Consider the following 18,145-nt stretch of genomic DNA (forward strand, 5'->3'; position numbering starts at 1 on the left):
TACCAATTCCCAGAAAAAAATGTTATTTCACAATAAATTTAACAATGATAAAATATGAAAACAAATGCAATACAGTAAAAAGAAAAAAAGAAAAAGAAAAAAAAGAGCTTGCGCCGCAGAGAGAGAGAGAGAGAGAGAGAGATGGGGAAGAAACGACTCTGCTTCTCCTTGACTTATCAGTTGATCTGGGATGATAATTCGCCAATTTCTTTCACTTACACTCGATCTGCCCAAATCAATTTTATTTTTGTTACGGTAAAATACCAATCTAGTGACAACTGCTTTTTTGGATTCTTTACCACTGTAAATGTAACTCAGCTCTGTAATAAACAAACTGGCGCTGCTTTCAGCTTCTGTGTCCCTTCAAATGTTTGTTTAAGCAGCTTCCTGGTGAAAAGTTATTTTATCTCTTTCCTTTTCTTGCATTCTTATCTTATTACTTATTTGCTTGCAAAGTCCTCATGTTTGTTTTAAAAGTCTGCCATTTGCCAACAGTAAGTTTATGTACTGTGGCATAATTAATCTATTTCGTGCACTTAAGATCCAAGTGTAAACACACACTCAGACACACAATCAGACTCAACACACTTTCGATTCCTTTGATTAACTTTGTACCTAATATGTGAATAAAATTGATTTTATCAACCTTTGCATACTGCAACCAAGCAGTTCATAAATCGTATACAGAAAAAATAAAATTACTTAACTCTCTTAATTTAACTTCTGAACACATTAATAATAGAAAAAATGTGAAAAGGGGGACTTTTTGGGTTGGCCGAAACAAATTATACTTCGAACAGCCTTCTGGAACGGATTAGGTTCAAAGTACGAGGTACTACTGTATATAACACTACATGGTTTATAAGGCATTAATATCTACAGTTTAAGGTAAAACCGTGTCAAAACGCTAGGTATCAGAGGCTTTAAAACTTTGGAAATGACGCTACTATCATGCTGATTCTCTTTAAAAATTACAAGGTGCAGTAAAATGGCTTTGTCAGACATTTTTATTTTATTTGCTAACTGTATTTCATTGATGTAGTACACATTTGCAAGCTGATTAAATTCTATACGTATATGTAATTCCTTTATTCTACTTTATCTTTTCTTTTTTTCACACTTATACATTCTATGAACATTATCACCAAATTAATTATCAATTAGGTTTGATACTTAGGAATGAATGTAAAATATGATAAAAAATTTTTGATGCACTTAGCATGATGTAGGGTGGGTTGTGGTTCATTACATTTAATTTGTAATAACCGAACCTCCCCACCTGTCAAGGAGAAATCCATATGTCCAGGTTTGATATATTTATATCACCACGAGTTTTCATAATAGTCTCAAAGTGAACTCGACTAATAGAAAAAAATATTACAAATAACCGATTACTCAAAGAAATAATTATAAGAATAATCAGGAATGAAAGAAATCGAAATCAGTAACTGATTACGGGCCCCACTAATTGACTCGAGTGGCCTGTGCTCCAGTCCACCAAGCGAGCTGGAGGCTATTGGCTAAGATGTGAAACGTTCATCATTGTGTGACACAAGGAAAATACCTCCGTACACCGAGGCCATGTACGCCTTCTCTCCTAAACCCCCATAGCAAAACATTAACATCATTCTCTCCTTACTACTTTTCAACCTCCACACTTTCAGTCTCTGTTAAGGAAAGTGTTGAGTGGCGCATGCACAGTAAATAAAAAACAAAATGTGTTGGCCTAATGCAAACGTTTGGCCTAAAAGAATGTCTTAACATTGACAAATTACTTTGAGGTAACTATATTTACCGGTGGCTTGTGACTATACTAGCCTATGTCTGGCAAACAAAACCTCAAAAGCAAGGTATGTATAACCTAACGGAATGATGCAACCTTCATGAATTACTTTTAAAGGTAATTATTAACCGGTAACTTGCACATAGCCTAATCCCGGAAAGTAAATAATAAATGCAAAGGTTCTAAGATACAAGAATGGAATAACATTCGAGAATTATTTTAAGGTAATTACTTACCAGTGTCATGATGATAGCCTACTGCTGATAAAACCTAAACACAAAAGTTTGGCCTAAAGGAATGATGTAAATTCAAGATTACTTAAGGTAATTGTAACTGACGACTTGCACATAGCAAAAGCCCAGTAAGAAAAACATATATGCAAAATTATTTTGCCTGATCGAATGGAGTTACATCCAAGAACTATACCGGAGAATACAAATATCTGGTTTGATGATAATCTGAATTAAACAAACAAAGGACAAGACTCATCCTGCTTGACGGCTACGAATGCATTCTGGTGGTTATGTAACACTACCGAAATGCGGTGATATAACTGGAAAATAAGAGCAAGCTGCTGTACGCACTTGATATTTAGTCAAGCATGACAGAAAATGGAATGAAGTGCTTAGCTAAGTTGTTCCTAGTGTTGACCTTGGGGGACAGCACCGAATACCTACACTGAGCAAATGAAGCGCTACCCACGAAATTTGAATTAGGCTACTGTACATGGAAATGGAAACTAATAGCTATATAATTACTGGGTAAGTCTCATACAAAAGTCAAAATTCATGGGTAGAGTGCATGAAGAAAAACATATCACAAGAGAAGACGCAGCTTAAAATTTGGTCTTCAAAGGCTTGAAAAAACACTAAGATCTCTCATATTTATATGGTTTCGGCATGTGATGAGGAGAGGTGAAGAGGATTTATCCAGAAATGTGGTAGAAATAGACTTCACAGGATGAAAGTCTGAAGGAAGACCAGGATATTAAAAAAAGGGACCCAGATTAAGACTAGAACTATGTAAATCAAGCAAGAACCCAACATAAAGTTCTTAATGATGATAACGTAAAAATTTGGGAAAATTACAACATGGAATATAAAGTTACATACATTAAATGAAATAAATGAAATGTTTTGCTTAAAGTATGAATTACTGTACCTGTGTTGCACTTGCAAGCCTTTCCTTTGCGTAATTAAGAATTTTCTTTGTAGTCACTAAGTCAGGTAACGGTGCCTCAACACACAATGTTGTCACAAACTCCACATCACGGATGGTTCCAAGTGCATCCAGCAACTTTTCGGTTCGACTAAAGAAAAAATGGATATAAAAAACTATACAGTTACAAGCAATGAACAGAATATAATTGAAACAAATCATTCAAAAGCTTCCAATCTTTATAATTATGTATAAAAAAAGTCTTACAAATTTGATTGGATAAAGTTTTTAATACAAAATTACTATGAGATTCAGAGCCTTTGTCCCAATGTTTTTCTTTAATACTAACTTTTTTTTCTGTGCATTTGAGAAAGATATTACTTAGCCAAAGTATACTTTACTTCCTTACCTATTTTTTTGCAGCATTCTTTATTACTTATATTAAAAAAAAGTATAATCATAAGAGTAAAATAAAGCAGCAAAAGCCAGTGGCGGAACACTAATGTATGTTTCAAAAGTTATATGTGACGTAAACATATGACATGCCAACTCCTCCCACAAGGCATATGACGACAAACAGCTGTCTCTGAAATTCTGAATAAATATTCGTACCTTGTCAAGGCTTCAAGAATGGTGGCTATGATATGCTTTTGTGATTCGACCTGCACAACTGTTTGGAAGTGAGGAGGCCTGTGGCAAACCTTGCGTAAGCTAGAACAGGTAAATGAATAAGAGCCCTTTTTTGGGTTAGGAGTACACCTGGACATCCAAAGTTACCAAGTTTTTGTCATTTGTTGACTTTCATAAAGTGCAGAAAGATAATTATATATATGCTCTATTTACTACAATGACTGTCACTGTCATATTAGGAAAAATATCAAAGGAGTTACAACGAATGCCAAAGTTTTCTTCACTTTGTTAACCCTTAAACGCCGACTGGACGTATTTTACGTCGACATTTTTTCGTCTCTCGGGTGCCGACTGGACGTATTATACGTCGACATACAAAAGTTTTTTTAAAAATTGGCGGAAAAATACTTTTTAGGCCTACCAGCCGAAAACTTGAATCACGCGCCTGGGGGATGCTGGGAGTTCACGGATCAACGGTGTTTGTTTTGTTTACAATCGATACGCAGGTGCGCAAGCGCGAATTTCTTTCTTGCCGCACTAAAAAGTATCTGTGACACATCTCGGAAATTATTTCATCGCTTTGACATAATTTTTGTACCATAGTAAATTAGCCGTTACATGAAGTATTATATATGAAAATGTGCACATTTTTATGTAGAATACAACAATAAAATACTCATGATTGTAGCTTTTATCAGTTTTGAGATATTTTTATATAAATAACGATAATTGCCAAAATTTCAACCTTTGGTCAACTTTGACTCTACCGAAATGGTCGAAAAACGCAATTGTAAGCTAAAACGCTTATATTCTAGTAATATTCAATCATTTACCTTAATTTTGCAACTAATTGGAAGTCTCTAGCACAATATTTCGATTTATGGTGAATTTTTTAAAAAACTTTTTACTTCCACGCCCCGCGCGGTAACTCTTCCGAAAAAAATCATACATGCGATTGTGTAATGGTTGCACCATTTTAAAATTAGCCGTTATATAAAGTTTTATATATGGAAATGTGCAATTTCATGCACAATACAACTAAAAACAACCCATGGTTGTAGCTTTTATCAGTTTTTGATGATATTATCATATAAATAACGATAATTGCCAAATTTCAACCTTTCGGTCAACTTGACTCTACCGAAATGGTCGAAAAATACAATTGTAAGCTATAACGCTTATATTCTAGTAATATTCAAGCATTTACCTTTATTTGCAACAAATTGGAAGTCTCTAGCACAATATTTTGATTTATGGTGAATTTATGAAAAAAATAACATTTTCTTACGTCCGGGCGGAACTCTTCCGAAAAAATCAATACGTTGCGATTGTGGTAATGTTTGCACCATTTTAAATTAGCCGTTACATAAAGTTTTATATATGAAAATGTGCGCAATTCCATGTAGAATACAACAAAAAATAATTGAAGGTTGTAGCTTTTCTCATTTTTGAAATATTTGCTAATAAATCACGATAAATAAAAAAAACAAAAAAAAAAAACACGTTTCGGTCAACTTTGACTCTACCGAAATGGTCGAAAAAAAAACGCCAATTGTAAGCTAAAACTCTTACAGTCAAGTAATATTCAGTCATTTATCTTTTCATCTTGAAACAAATTGGAAGTCTCTAGCACAAATTTAGATTTATGGTGAATTTAAAAAAAAATCTTTCCTTCCCTCCGAGCACGGATTCTCCGCCACAAATCTCGAAATACGTACATACCATTCTCGGAATATTTGCTCCATTTCATATTAGGCATTTCATAGAGTTTTATATATGAAAATGTGCGCAATTCATGTAGAATAAAAACAAAAAATATTTGAAGGTTTGTAGCTTTTCTTATTTCCAAAATAATTGCATATAAAAAAATATATATATATAAAAAATTCGACATTCGGTCAACTTTAACTCGTCAGATATGGTCGAAAACTGCAATTGTAAGTTAATACTCTTACAGTATAGTAATATTCAATCATTTGTCTTCATTTTGAAAGTAATTGGAAGTCTCTAGGACAATATTTAGAATTATGGTGAATTTTTGAAAAAATATTTGTTTACCTCCACGCGTTACAAATTCATGCATTATTTTGTGATAATATTTTCTCTGTGTTGCTTTGATCGTTTTACAATGTGTTCTATACCAAAATGATCGCAATTTAGTGTACATTACAAAAAAAAAAGTAACTTGTTACCTTTAACCGTTTTGCGCACAGCGCAATTTGAATACAATTATATATGAAATTTCGTTTTTGCGCTATCATATATCGCATTATTTATATATGATGATAATTTTTTTCATTTCTGATGGTTGCATATTAAACTTCAGACAATGACAAAAAAAGGAGCCAAAAATGAACTCTTAATCTTGAAAATTAAGCGCGCTGTGATTTTTTGAAACCCCTCCGGCACACGGGAGACAAATTTTTTTCACCACTCCGGCGTAAGAGGGTTAATTGATTTTTAATTATGTAATTTTTCAAAGGAGAAATAGTGATAGAAAGTAATTTCTCAGATTACTTAGGGAAACCCTATCCTTTGAAGATTCTAGCATTCAATCTCTTGGCGAAAATCCTATATTATACTGCTACTTTTACTACTACTACTACTAGTGCTAAGTATAAACAAATAGTATTGGTTGTATTTCATCGTTGCCAGAGGTTGAGACACTTTCACGAACAGCCAATTATCCATCGAGGAGGCAAGTTAATGACATCATAAGTTGTCATTATTAAATCTTTGAAAGACATTCCTCTAAGTTTGCTGGCGATGTCTACAAGAAGTTGGTGTTACTCTTATAATTACCACAATTATGTCACTTTTGTAATACAGAATACAGTAAAAAAAAAAAAAAAAAAAAAAAAAAAGGTAGGGATGAGATACCCTGTGACAAAGTGTCATCTTTATCAGATACGTTGATAAAATTTTACTCCGGGAAAACACCGGGACACCAGCTGTGAATCTCATAGTAACTTTGTCTTAGCATTACATTTGTAATGCAATACATTATTTTAATACAGATATTTTCCATATCTGTAAATAAACCATTGGCGAGTTAGGAGGGTGATCAATAGCCATAACAGGACATAAAACTAAACCATGCCATGCAATGCTTGCAGTGGCCTGGTTTGCATTTATCTGTATCAACAAGTATCTTGTAAACAGGTCACAACACCTTCCATGGGAAGTTGGTGACCTATCACCTGTAAAGGAAACACATGACTTCCGAGTCATATGAATGTATCTATTATTTTTGTAATACGCTGAGATAGCTATTGTCAGCCATCGATGCGACTCTCTTGAAAAGTTAGTTCTCTCATCCTTCCAGAACAGAGCGGTCATCTGACCAACCTTTCCTATACTCCTGTGATGGAGTTAAATAAAGTTGTTATGAAGTTAACTCAGGAAGTTTGAGTCATCTCCCCAATTCTGAAGAAGAACAAAATCTACTTGATGTCACTTCAACGAGAAAGGGAAAAAGAACCACAATACTTGCGTATCACAGTCGCAAGAATAGACATATAACTGATCTCCGTCCTATACCATTGTAAGTGGTGGACCGAAGACAGTTAAACATTTAGGTGATATCCGGTGGGTTGTGAAATTCCACAAAATCATTATGTAAAATCCTGTTTTGAAATTTGTAAAGCTATATAATTCCTATTAGTACTTACACACTTTTCTTCAATCGCAAAATAATAACTGCCTTAAGAAATAAAAAATAACTCTCAACCAATACTATAATTAAACTACCAATGAAACATCAGACACTGTTTAACAGTTTTCTACTGAATGAAAATCCTATACTTACTCTTCACATTCAGCATCATTTAATGTAGCATTAGAATATGTTCTCCATGGATTCATCAAGTCACAAAGATATCTTGCATGTGCCTTGTTTACCTCCTCAACATCAAGGTTGAAAGTTTTGCAAAACTCCATTGCTTCAGTAAATTTGCGACTCCTCAAAAGCTTGGCAAGCCTGATGAAAGATAACTATAAGTAACATTTCAAACAGCCAACCCAAGGGGAGACAAGTAAAATAAAAAATAAAAAACCACCAAGACCAAGCAAACATGAGGATGACCCCGAAAAAGATGTGACTCAAATATTTACATTCTATTATTATCAAATAAATTGAAACAAGTTTTTCCAGTGAGGAAACACTGCCTGGCGTGTACCAGGTTAATCTGAATAAATAGTTCTTCAGTGTCCATCCACCTCTATAAAAAAGTTCAGTGTTTTTCTTATTTGTCAACTTGAATACATCTCCACAAGGTTGTCCAAAACCTTCTTTCTTGAACTTTATTTATTATCTTCTGTTCTCTTTTTATGGATAAATCTTGACAGCACTGTGAGTCTAGAAGTTCAACTCCATAGTTTAGTTAAACATACGTAAAGATTAGCATAAACAAAAAAGGTAACATACCTAGCTTCTGGTATACCATCTACAATGCTCTTGACTTTAAGACTTGTAAAAATTTCATGGTCATTAGGATCTACATCAGGCTCTACAAACAGGACAGATTCAGCACTTTCTCCAATTTCCACCAAACTTGTTCCATCGTTGACATTCAACTCATATATGGTTGCAAATCCTTCAAAAGAAAAATACATTATAATTTTGGTCCTAATTCCGAATTTCATAGACTTCAAAAATAAACTGGAAAAATTAAAAATCCAATGATGAAGGGGATGCTCTGTCACCTATCACACATCACTAATTCTTGCTTCATTCTGCTGATCCCTCTGAAAGGGAGTCCTACTGATTGTTGGTCATCTAAATCAGAGTTACTATCAAATGAGGATGACTGACATGGAAGAACTGAACTAAATAAAGCATAGTTATGGTTGTGCTTCTCATTCATAATGGTGTGGACTCTGAGTCACCCACATCATTATCGTATATATTATGGGCTACAGGGGAATAAGTGCACAAGCATGGTTGGTTGCAGTTGTGAGTGCAAAGTTTACTGGTACATCTTTATGACTACAAGGACTACAGGCTTATGCCTACACGTACTCTATAAAGTAACACCTCTCATTATTAAACTTTCTACACAACAGGACAGTGTTGGACACGTAACTTTGTGTATAGTAAAACAAATCCGAACGAAAAAAGAGGCAATAATGGAATTATTCTATAAAGCATGTGTATTAGTAAGGAAGGTAACAAGGTCTACATTGTGCTCTGTATCAATCTAAGTCTTTTGTAATATTTGTTTCTCAAGTATCCTCTGTAATGCTATTTATTTTGTATATTCAGTGTGCTTTTACTAACATAACTAAGAAAATTGCTGGTATACAACTTTATAGTACACAATAATTTTACATTGTACTATACAGGCAGTCCCCGGTTATCGGCAGAGACTGTTATCGGCAATGGCGATTTATGGCGCCATAACAGGCCGAGTTCTGGTTATCGGTGCCATAAGGGTTCTTATGGAGCGCCATAACGGTGCTTAAGGTGCTAATACCAGTTATCGGCGCTATTATGGAGCCATAAGTCACAGAGTTTGAGTTAATGGCAGTTTTCGCTTATCTGCACACCCCTGGGAACAAAACCCCCGCCGATAACCGGGGACTGCCTGTACAGGTGGCCCACAGTTAATGGCACAATCGCTCAACAGCGAATCGGTTTTACAGCTGTCGTAAAAAATATTAATTAAAAAAATAAGGCATTTTAAGGTATTTTTACGGCACAATTTTTGGTCAACAGCGCCACTAGCACCATTATGTCTAACAAGTACATACATTTGTAGAAATACCGTTCAGCCCATAAAGGTTATGCAAATGATATTCAAAAATTGTACTGAGAGTTATTGCATAGGTATTAGGGTAAAATATATGCTTCTGACGCTGTTCTATGCCGAAAATATAGAGTTAAATGAGTGCAAATTTAGCTATGGATGTGTCGATTTATAAATGTTCATGCTTTTATGCTTAAAATGTGTATGAAAATGTATTACGAATAGTTTGCCCAGTTTTTACAGAATATTTATGCTGGCTTAGCCTTACTTCTAGGCCCTTGCTAGACTGTCCGAGATAAAATGAGGGACAATCCATACATGGAATTTTATATATTATGTTGTTGCTTTCTCTGGGGCCATTTTTTATTAACATTCCTTTTAGTGTGTTATTATAGGAAAAAACAAGGTTTACATTTAAAGCTTTTAACAATAATTTAATGGTTTCAAATCCGTTAAAATAAGGCAAACTGAGAATGTTCTTAGAATTTTCTTTCTGCATGTTACACTATAAAACTTTTTGTGGGCTTTATTATAACAAATATCTAATATATGCAAAGGATAGCATAAATCTTTCCCTATTTTTCTTATGTATTTAATTTCTTGATCCAAATATTGTGGACTGACAATGTGCAATGCTCGTAAAAACATAGAAGAAAAAATTGATATTTTTATGTTAAGATGGTGGCCTGAGAAGAAAAGAACTTAAGAAAAGTTGTTGGTCGGTTTCCTATAAATATTGAATTTACATTGAATGGTTCTCTATGTATCAAAACATCTAAAAAAGGGAGGCAATTGTCTTTCTCTAATTCTAGAGTAAACTTAATCGATGGTACCTGGTTATTTAATTTAGAGAGTAAATCATTTACATCAATACCGACAGGCAGAACAGCTAAAATATCATCAACATAACAATGCCACTTTACAGGAATATAAGTGATATTAGGTAAGTAGTGTTTTTCAAAGAATTCCATGTACAAGTTTGAGAGTAGTGGTGATAAAGGATTTCCCATTGCCATGCCAAATATTTGTTGATAAAATTCACCATTGAATATAAACTTACAATCACAAATGCACAAACTCGCGAGTGAAATAATGTAACTTAAAGGTAGAGGTAATTCATGCCGAGTTAGTTCATTACTAAGATATTCTAAAATAGAGTATAGGGACTTTAGTAAAAAGAGAACATACATCAAAACTAACGAATCTATCAGTAGGGCAAAGAGCAATTTTGTTTAATTTATCAACTAAATCTAGAGAATTATATATATGAGAATTGGAGATGGTTCCAAGTAACAGGGACAAGATCTTAGTGATATATTTCGAAAGTTTATATGAAATTGAACCAACAGTACTGATAACCCTTAAACACCGAAACGGTAAAATAAAAATTGTCTCCCGTGTGCCGGAGGTGTTTCAGAGTGAGCGCGGAAGCGGAAAAAATATTTTTTTAAAAAAACCACAGCGCGCTTAGTTTTCAAGATTAAGAGTTCATTTTTGGCTCCTTTTTTTTTTGTCATTGGCTGAAGTTTAGTATGCAACCATCAGAAATGAAAAAAATTATCATTATCATATATAAATAATGCGATATATGATAGCGCAAAAACGAAATTTCATATATAATTATATTAAAATCGCGCTGTGCGCAAAACGGTTAAAGGTCGGACGGGGGGGGGAAAGGTAACATTACCGTTTTTCGTTGTAATGTACACTAAATTGCGATCATTTTGGTATATAACACATTGTAAAACGATAAAAGCAACACAGAGAAAATATTATCACAAAATAATGCATGAATTCGTAACGCGCGCAAGTAAACAAATATTTTTTTCAAAAATTCACCATAAATCTAAATATTGTCCCAGAGACTTCCAATTTCTTTCAAAATGAAGATAAATGATTGAATATTACTATACTGTAAGAGTATTAGCTTACAATTGCAGTTTTCGACCATATCTGACGAGTTAAAGTTGACCGAATGTCGATTTTTATATATATATATTTTTTATATGCAATTATTTTGGAAATTGGAAAAGCTACAACCTTTAAATATTTTTAGTTTTATTTTACATGAAATTGCGCACATTCATATATAAAACTCTATGAAATGCCTAATATGAAACGGAGCAAATATTCCGAGAATGGGACGTACGCATTTCGGAGATTTGTGGCGGAGAATCCGCGCGCGGAGGGAAGGAAAGATTTTTTTTCAAATTCACCATAAATCTAAATATTGTGCTAGACTTCCAATTTGTTTCAAGATGAAGATAAATGACTGAGTATTACTAGACTGTAATAGTTTTAGCTTACAATTGTGTTTTTCGACCATTTCGGTAGAGTCAAAGTTGATCGAACGTGGTTTATTTCTATTTATCGTGATTTATATTGCAAATATTGCAAAAATGAGAAAAGCTACAACCTTCAATTAGTTTTTTGTTGTATTCTACATGAAATTGCACACATTTTCATATATAAACTTTATGTAACAGCTAATTTAAAAATGGTGGTCAAACATTACCATAATCGCACGTATGATTTTTTCGGAAGAGTTACCGCGCGGACATAAAGAAAATGTTATTTTTTTCATAAATTCACCATAAATCGAAATATTGTGCTAGAGACTTCCAATTTGTTGCAAAATGAAGGTAAATGATTGAATATTACTAGAATATAAGCGTTTTAGCTTAAAATTATGTTTTTCGACCATTTCGGTAGAGTCAAAGTTGACCGAAGGTTGAAAATTTGTCACTTATCATTTTTTATATGAAAATATTTCAAAATTGATAAAAGCTACAACCTTGGGTTATTTTTAGTTGTATTGTGCATGAAATTGCGCACATTTCCATATATAAAACTTTATGTAACGGCTAATTTAAAATGGTGCAACCATTACCACAATCGCATGTATGATTTTTTTCGGAAAAGTTACCGCTGCGGACGTAGGAAAAGTTTTTTCATAAATTCACCATAAATCGAAAATATTGTGCTAGAGACTTCCAATTAGTTGCAAAATTAAGGTAAATAATTGAATATTACTAAAATATCAGAGTTTTAGCTTACAATTGTGTTTTTCGACCATTTCGGTAGAGTCAAAGTTGACCGAAGGTTGAAATTTTGGCACTTATCGTTATTTATATGAAAATATCTCAAAACTGATAAAACCTACAATCATGAGTATTTTTTTGTTGTATTCTACATAAAAATGCGCACATTTTCATATATAATACTCCATGTAACGGCTAGTTTAAAATGGTACAAAAATTATGTCAAAGGGACAAAATAATTTCTGAGATGTGTCACAGATACTTTTTAGTGCGGCAAGAAAGAAATTCGCGCTTGCGCGCCTGCGTAACGATTGTAAACAAAACAACACCTTCATCCATAAACTCCCAGCATCCCCCAAGGCGCGTGATTCAAGAGTTTTTGGCTGGTAGGCCTAAAAATATTCTTCCGCGAATTTTTAAAAAACTTTTGTATGTCGACGTAAAATACGTCCAGTCGGCGTTTAAGGGATAATAAGCCACATAGGGTTATTTTCTTTGTGTGTTTTGACTAATCCTTACAAGTAAGGTAGCGAAGGAGATTTGACTAACAATTTGCCTAGTAGTTCTGTTTTATGTTTAAGGATATTTTTCACTGTGCTATTGAAGTTTTTTATGACTTGATCAAGGGTATTTTTTCTTAGTTTTTTAAAAGTCACATCATCATCTAGTAGGGCTTGCATACGTGATATGTTGTCAGCTTTATTTAAAATTACTATACTATTTCACTTATCAGCTTTTGTAATGTGGATAGTATTGTCCTTTCTAAGATCGGTCAAACTTTTCTTATAGCGAGCAGGGAAGTTACTTTCATGCTTAACGTTGGCAGCTCGGTAAATAATACCTTTAATCATGTCAACATGATTTTGAGGAAGATCACAATATTTTTCAAATTTACTTAGGGATGACGCAATCATTAAAGCAGAAGGTCTACTTGTTATAAAGAAAGATAAACCAAATCCAAGCGCACTCACAACATTTTCACTTATTTGTTTACTAGATAAGTTAACAACACAATCTTGACATGCACAATTAGTCCAATCACTGCTATCATAAGATTTTTAGTGTTTCTGTCGAGTTTCCTTTTCAGGGGCATCTCAGTCCTACGTAGTTTTTCATAAATTTCCCGTCGCAGCGAGTCCTTCCAATCAGCTTAAACTTTTAATTGCACCCAATGTTTATGCTTGTTTGGGAAGGTTACTCATCTTCCAGGTGTGTCGAATTCTAGGTACTAATCTCTTTATAATCCCTATCTGTCAGTTATACGAATTCTTGTATTGTCTTTTTCCTCATGTATGTCAGTTTCTGCTTAGTAAAGGGCGTTTAACGTCGAAAGGTCTCGCGGATACTCCGTCGTTTATTTTCCTTCGTGGCATATATCTTTATTTATGGATTTATCAAGTTCCTAACTTTCGTGATATATATATATATATATATATATATATATATAGGATATATATATTATATATATATATATATACACACATACAGTAGTATCTCGAGATACGGAAGGCTCAACTTATAAAAAACTCGAGATACGAAAGCCAATATGAAAAATTTAACGGCTCTACATAAGAAAAGTTTTCAAGATACGAAAGGTTTCTGTAAAGTCCGAGATTCGCCCGAACGACCGATAACAATCTTGAAACTCGCGCGCCGCTAACTTAGTAGACTCGCCACCATCCTCCTGCTCTCCCATTGGTTTGTGATGCTAGTTGCGGCCATGAGATCCTTCTGTCCTATTGGCCAGCATCCCTCCCATCATGCATCTATGTACGTGGTGGCGTGCCTCGGCCACTCGGTACCAGCATTGTTATCGTACACACGCGGTATTTGTTTCGGGATCGTCAACTGTTTCTGAATCTACTAGTCAGAGTTGACATTGTGATGGTGTTTGTGTCATGTGTATTTTTAAAATAAATTTCTCATTTCTTTTTGCAGAAAATGGAAAAAGAAGAGCACCTCTTGAGTGACGGCATATATATGATTGACCAAGATCTCTCTCGTGGGATATGTGACCAAGATCTCTCACATGGGATAAGTGATCAAGGTCTCTCTCATGGGATAACTGGAAACTTTGCAAGGTTGGTAGAATCTCCACTCCCTGCTGAACAGAGGGTGTTGACCAATCATTTACAACATGCATACCAGTATAATCAAGGCACTTCAGTTTATGTTGAAGGTCAGCAGCTGAACATTCAGTACCCAAATCAGTTGCAGAGAAAGCATTTGGTTGAACAGGGTTTGGATGGACACCAGGGCCAACAGTCATGAGGTGCAAAAATTAGTAGTTAATTATCAGACGGGCAGCCGTTATGAACAACTACGCGCTGGCCTTGTGGGAGATTGCCGCTTTTCATAAAGTGCAATCGTTTATAGAAAAAAAAGACACCCCGAAAAGGATCACACAGGTCGTATACTTGCGCAGTTCGATGACGTTTGCCCGAGTCGTTTCAGGAACATTGTGAAAAGTAGGCAGAAGCAATCTTCCTTGGATCGTTATTTTTTAAAGAGGCCTTTAGCATTAGCAGGAGTAAGCAAAAAGGAAGAACTAAGTGGTAAAAAACAAAGTTGAAAGCAAAAAGGAAGAACCAAGTGATGAAAAACAAAAAGTTGAAAGCAAAAAGGAAGAACCAAGTGATAAACAGAAAGTTGAAAGCGGTGATGAAGTTGAAATTCTGTATAAAAAAAAAAAAAAAAAAAAAAAAAAAAAAAAAAAAAAAAAAGTTGAAAGAAAACAAAAAGGAAGAACCAAGTGATAAACAGAAAGTTGAAAGCGGTGATGAAGTTGAAATTCTGTATAAAAAAAAAAAAAAAAAAAAAAACTATGTAAAAGCAAAAAAAAAAAAGTAAAAAAAAAAAATTTTAAAAATCAAAAAAAGAAAAAAAATTTTAATTTTAGTTTTTTGTAAAGTTAAGTGTTACAGTTTTGTTAATGTCTTTCGTAAATTTTAGTTTATGTATGTTTTCCTTCCATTTTTTTAATGTGTTTTCGTAAAGTTAAGTGTTCGTACGTACGTACGTATCTGCCGTTTGTCCTCCTCCTCCTCTGCAGCCACTTTCGGAGATAGCCTCACTCGAAAGGTAAGCTTCCACATTTTACGTACAGTATTTCTTGTATACCATGTACACTAATACACTTTATTTACAGGTTAATTTGCATTTCATTATTAAGTTAGGTATTGAATGGTCCAAATTGTTGTAGTATTTAATTGTTTATAGGTCAATTTAGCTTTATTATGAAATTTACTGGGGTGTTTTTCGAGGGTTTGGAACGGATTAGCCATTTTACATGTAAAATGTGGTCCAAGATACGAAAACCTCCTGATACGAAGGGCGCCTCGGAAAGGATTAATTTCGTATCTCGAGGTACTACTGTATATATATATACAGTGGTCTCCCGTATTCGCGGGGGATGCGTTCCAGAACCCCCCGCGAATAGTTAGAATCCGCGAATGTTTGGAACCCCCCTCTAAAAGTGCTCATAAACTCCTATCCTGAACATGCAAACACCAAAGTATCCCTAAAAAGACCATCCTTCATCAAATATACATAAAATATCCTATTATGGTTCATATTAATCTTTGAAATATTATTAATACTGTTTTAAAGTAAATCTTACATTTTATGGTTATACATAAATACATACTATGTACGTACTGCATGACTTAGTTACGTATGTGAAAATAATTCAGTCCCCCCATTAGTATTCAGTAATGCCTGTTTTCTTTCATACTGCTACTATTTGAGACATCCATTTTCTTTTTACAAAGGAAACAATTGTATGTGAAATCACAAATACCAAATGTCTACTTAAAGTATTATCCCACATCAAATATACCATGAATTGGTATTATTAATATAATTTTTTTTAAAGTCATCTTAAACATTTTACCATTAGAAATATATAAAAACAACCAATAGCAGAGAGAGAGAGAGAGAGAGAGAGAGAGAGAGAGAGAGAGAGAGACAATAAACCTCCTTACGGTTTCAATAGACTGAAATGAACGTCGGTAGGCAACTTTTTTCCCCTCCCATAAATACATATATTTCTCCAGAGAAGAAAGAAAGGGAGGACTGTGCAATTATGTTTGTCTGTCTATCAATTCTTTTGCTGAGAGCGAAAGAGATAAAAGAAGAAATAGAAACACCAATGTATGACAAGTTATTCTTGTGGAAGAGGAGAGAGAGAGAGAGGAGAGAGAGAGATGAGAGACGAGAGAGAGACGAAGAGAGAGAGAGAGAGAGAGCTGTCCTTACAGTAGTTTAAAAGAGAAATGGAATGATTATTGTATTTAAAATACTCAGATATGAAATTTGTACTTACAGTTATAGTATTTATTGGAAAATATTAATGATAAAACTTATACATAGATGTCCATGAAAATGATCTCATTATCGTCGAGAGAGAGAGAGAGAGAGAGAGAGAGAGAGACGAGAGAGAGAGAGAGATTACATAAAACCATTAAATTCGTTGGCCATTGTATGGCATTGTTACTTTCCCAGCTACGAGCCTCACTGGAGTTATGAGGTAGGGAAATTGATACAGAAAAAGACGAAGGGAAGAATTTTCATTTGAAATTAGTTATCATATTATTACTACTTCTATTATTATTACTATTATTTGAAAATAAAATAAACACGTGCATTTACCATAAAAATTCTCTCATCTTTAGTAAGAAAGAGGAGTTATCCTTACAAGTGAAATGGAAAGGTAATTTTCATCTCTTTAAAATACTACCATTATGAATTTTGTAATTACAGTTTTATTATTATTATCATTATTAAATAACTGAAATTATCAATAAACATTTTACATACTAGTACCATAAAAATTCTTTCATCTCAGTAAAAGATAGAGAGAGAGAGAGAGAGTGAGTGTTTATCTCTCTGTTCTCTCAAAAAATACTTATAACACTTCCAGCGAAAGAGAGGGAGGGAGTTACCACTATGACACATTATTATTTTGTGTGGCAGAGAGAGAGAGAGAGTTAGCCTTAATTAAAAGTGACATGGATAGATTAGTATTGTATTTCTTTAAAATAATATCACATATGAATTTTGTAATTACAGTTTTTATCATTATTATTATTTGAAAGTATTAAAAACATATAGTACAAGTACTATAAAAAAAAAAACTCTCGAGTCTCAGTAAATGAGAGAGAGAGAGAGAGAGAGGAGAGAGAGAGAGAGAGAGAGAGAGAGAGAGAGAGAGAGAGAGGGGGGGGGGGTAAATTTCATGAGCACTTGATGGCAACAGCACAACAGCTCCTTCCCCCTCCTGTCACTTAACTTGATATGTATGACAGTTTTAGTAGAAAGAAGACTGTGATTTCCTTCATTCTTCCATAATTTTTTAAATTTATAACCTAAAATCTTCCTGATTCACTATGGTATTTTCTTTAATGAATTGATATTATTGCTGTATAAATTAATATTAATATTTGAAAAAAGTAAATCATTTATTTATCATACATAAAAACACATCTTTGTAGTAGAGAGAGAGAGAGAGAGAGAGAGAGAGAGAGAGAGAGAGAGAGAGAGAGAGAGAGAGAGAGAGAGAGAGAATTATTATTTTTATTATGTGATATCATTTCAACTTATTAAACTTACTAATACAGTATTAATCAAAATTAATATTTGAAAATTAGTATATAATTTTTGTATCATAAAAATGTATTTAGTCATGAAAATAAACATAAAAATACACAAATTAGTGATTATTTTCGTCGGAAAATTCCGCGAATGGGCGAGTCCGTCCGCGAATAATTTCTAGATAGGTTCCAAAG

General features: G+C 33.8%; 1 protein-coding gene across 1 annotated transcript in view; it reads right to left on the minus strand.

The window, feature by feature from the left end:
* Positions 1-1,520: 1,520 nt before the first annotated feature.
* Positions 1,521-18,145, minus strand: part of LOC135211444 (uncharacterized) — a 161,621-nt gene continuing 144,996 nt past the window's right edge. Inside the window, exons 9-12 of the mRNA XM_064244752.1 lie at positions 7,998-8,166; positions 7,380-7,550; positions 2,945-3,092; positions 1,521-1,667 (exon numbers count right to left, since the gene is read on the minus strand). Of these exons, the coding sequence (XP_064100822.1) occupies positions 1,521-1,667; positions 2,945-3,092; positions 7,380-7,550; positions 7,998-8,166 (635 nt within the window). The remainder of the gene's footprint in view (positions 1,668-2,944; positions 3,093-7,379; positions 7,551-7,997; positions 8,167-18,145) is intronic.

This window comes from Macrobrachium nipponense, chromosome 4 (assembly GCF_015104395.2).
Source record: "Macrobrachium nipponense isolate FS-2020 chromosome 4, ASM1510439v2, whole genome shotgun sequence".
In the NCBI taxonomy this organism is placed as follows: domain Eukaryota; kingdom Metazoa; phylum Arthropoda; class Malacostraca; order Decapoda; family Palaemonidae; genus Macrobrachium; species Macrobrachium nipponense.